Source organism: Sinocyclocheilus grahami, unplaced genomic scaffold (genome assembly GCF_001515645.1).
Source record: "Sinocyclocheilus grahami isolate Dianchi unplaced genomic scaffold, SAMN03320097.WGS_v1.1 scaffold2049.1, whole genome shotgun sequence".
In the NCBI taxonomy this organism is placed as follows: domain Eukaryota; kingdom Metazoa; phylum Chordata; class Actinopteri; order Cypriniformes; family Cyprinidae; genus Sinocyclocheilus; species Sinocyclocheilus grahami.
The window spans coordinates 94774-98085 of record NW_015507228.1 but is presented as its reverse complement, the minus strand read 5'-3'; the positions used below and the strand labels follow the sequence as shown (position 1 = coordinate 98085).

Sequence of the window (3312 nt, the reverse complement as noted above, 5' to 3'; positions counted from 1 at the left end):
GGGAGATTCCCATAAATCAATACCATAATCAACAATACAAACCGATTAACTAGCTTCTTCTGAAAGATTCTGTTTCTGTTTATTGCTGAAAAATAAAGGACACAGGTTCAGTGTCGCCAACTAATTTTCGGGGGAAGTTGCTAAAGGAAGGTTGATTTGTTGCTAAAGTTGCTAAATGATGTTGTGATGTTAACATTAGTTAATGCACTGTGAACTAACATGAACATCTGTATTTTTATTAACTAACGTTAGCGTAGATTAGTAAATACAGTAACAAATGTATTGCTCATGGTTAGTTCATGTTAGTTAATATATTAACTAATGTTTAACTAATGAACCTTATTGTAAAGTGTTACCAAATTCACTTTTGTTCCAGAGGCCATACGTTTTTATAATTCAAAGTCTTATTTGTTTTTTTTTTTGTATGGAATTTATTATGAAGCATGTTGGGTTGTGTTTTTTACTTATTTTTTCTTTGTATTGTCTAAGTAATATCTTATGTTTGTATTAAGTTGTTGTGAGATGCTACTACCCTACTTTAATTGCCCCTTGTGGGATTAATAAAGTTGTTAAGAATTAAAAACATATATTTTTATATGTTCACTCAGATTTGTTCGTAATAATATAAATGCATAATATAATATTAAAATATAAATGCAATTTTTTAAATACACTGAATTATCGAAAGCTTACACATTTTTGAACGATTACAATTTAAGTGTTTGTTTTGCTGTTACACTTTTAAGCAGTGTATTGGTAGTTAGTTAGTGTGCTACACTCTAAGAAAAGTCTAAATAGTGCACAATCTACTGTTAATATGAAGGAATTTTCTGTATTGATTTTTCCACAGGTTATTTTTTTACCTGCATTTTTAATTACGCATTTTCGGGTTGCAACGGATAATGTCCTGGAAAATCACTAGCACCTTTTCCATTTCTCTACATAGTTTTCTTACAGTGTACTAACTGTTAGTACACTGTAAGAAAACTATGTAGAAAAATGGAAAAACAACCTGCGATTGAGTTAGTAACTAACTCATCAACAATCGCAGGTACAAGCTACTAACAAAGTGTCTCATAAATGAACAATAACAGTATTCAATTATGAAATTATTATTATTACTATTAAATGAAACAATTGCAAATAGCAGCTAACTCAATTCCTGTGATGTGTGTACTGCTAAGCATCTTTGGATTTTCTTTTAGTGTAATTTAAATGGTAAAGTGTGCCTTTTTATTGTTTGAGTCACTATCAAAAGTTGCCTAATTAATTGTAAAAATAGCTAAATATGTTGCTAGGTGCTTTTGGAAGAAAAGGTTGCTAGGGTAGTCTGAAAAGTTGCTAAATTTAGCAACAAAACTGCTAAGTTGTCAACACTGCACAGGTTTGCGGAAGAGGCGCGTCCTCCAGTACAGCAGGCGGCGCTGTGCAGCTGCACAACCTCCAACATTACCCCGAGAACAAGCCTTCTGCCTGATGAAAGATGGGGACACGCTTGAAGGTGAGCAACAAGAACTACTCACAGGACCCATGTTCTCTTACATTATTAATAACTATTTCTGTATTTGCTATGTTTATTTTCAAATGCAGTTGCTTAAATTGTTTAAGCAGATGGCTTTACAAGAGCAAAGTGTCATTGCATTATAAAATAATTGTTTATAGTCACTATATCTGTGCAGTTTCATAATGTTTGTATTCACAGGTGCTGCGGGTGTTCAGAGACCTGCATGAGACCAGAAGACGTGTTTTTAGAGATGATGACCGAGCTCTGACTGGTATCAGCTACACACACACCAATATTAATAACTCCTATGCTACCAATAATTCACCACATTCTCAAATTACATGCTTAAATTCGTTACATATTCACTTGTTCAGTTTAGTATTTTAGTGTTGATGCTTTTGTTTGTAATGTTGCTTTTTAGCTCAATTTAATTCACGTCCTGTGTTTGTATGCATGTTTTTTTAATCTTTGCATTATGAATAAATTAAAATTAAGAAGTATTTATTATTGTTGTTGTCGTCTTAGTTAATGTCTCATTTTTTCCCCCTTCTGAACATGAAGCTGCCAGGTTAAAAATAAATGAAGAATTCAAAAAAAACAAGAATGAAACATCAGAGGAGAATATTAAAGAGGCAAGTCACGTGACGGCACTAGATATCATATCAGAATGTCATTTCTGTCTGCTCTTGGAGAGAATCACAAAGCTCAATATCTCTTTTCAGATGCTTAAAATGGCCCGAGCGGTTGAGACCATCCTTCGTGAAAATGTGATGCAGGGAGAGCATGTGGAGGAAAATAAAGTCTGTAAGTGATTTGTGTAAAATTATGGGTGAAGCTCAAGAACATGATCACATTTCATCCCAAAATCAAAAGAAGAAAAGAGAACAAAAAAAATGAGCATATTTTAGCCCATAAGGTTTTTTATTTATGTATTAATTGCACAGTGACCAAATATAAGCATCATTTTCCTCCCAAATTCTCATTACTGTAATTCTTCTTGGCGTTGTTTGTTACTGTAATACGCTGATTTTAAATCTGCATAAATTCGACAGCAAATACTACCACAATATATACTTTATTATTCAAATTGTATATGTATTATAGAAATGTCTAATTCAATTCTCTTGATTTATGTTGTATATATTATACATCCACAGGGTTTCTGCAGGTCTTAAAAAGTCTTAATTCGGCAATTTAAGGCCTTGAAATGGGTGGTCTTTCTGGATCCATTGGCAGATATTTGTTCTTGTTTTAAACATAAACTCCCTTCATTTCAATCAGTTTCACAGAAAACAAGATGAATAATGTCATTTTGCTCCTCGAGTAAATGTATCTTGATTTAAGTCTCTTTTAGACATAGACAAAAACCCTGTACAAATGGTGTTCTTTCACAGTATCTTTGACTTGTTTTACAGTGCAAACAAGTCAAAAATACTGAGAAAGAACACCATTTGTACAGGTTTTTCCCCCCACATATTCTAGTGTCTGTGAACAGAGCTATTCAAACCTTAAGCGTTTTTTTTTTTTTTTTTTGTAAAATGAATGGAAAAGTAATGGAGATCTGTTGGAAGTTGTATTTTCAAAATTCAAAGTGTTGCTAACACTGTGTACTTCATTTAAACAACATATCGACGTATTGTGTTCTTTTCAATTTTATTCCTTAAAGGGGTCCTATTATGCTCTTTTACAAAGTCTTGATTTTGTTTTGGGGGTGTACTAGAACAGGCTCTCATACTAGGTTGTTCGAAAAACACATTATTTTTCACATATTTTACATTATTACAACACCTCTCTCCCCAGTCTGGCAT

The 3312-nt window shown here is 32.7% G+C and overlaps 1 protein-coding gene across 1 annotated transcript in view; it reads left to right on the top strand.

The window, feature by feature from the left end:
- The first annotated feature begins 1404 nt into the window (after window positions 1-1404).
- lyrm7 (LYR motif containing 7) overlaps window positions 1405-3312 on the top strand; it is a 2995-nt gene continuing 1087 nt past the window's right edge. The window contains exons 1-4 of the mRNA XM_016260301.1: window positions 1405-1501; window positions 1703-1775; window positions 2066-2136; window positions 2227-2308. Coding sequence (XP_016115787.1) covers window positions 1484-1501; window positions 1703-1775; window positions 2066-2136; window positions 2227-2308 — 244 coding nt within the window. The 5' untranslated portion in view covers window positions 1405-1483. The remainder of the gene's footprint in view (window positions 1502-1702; window positions 1776-2065; window positions 2137-2226; window positions 2309-3312) is intronic.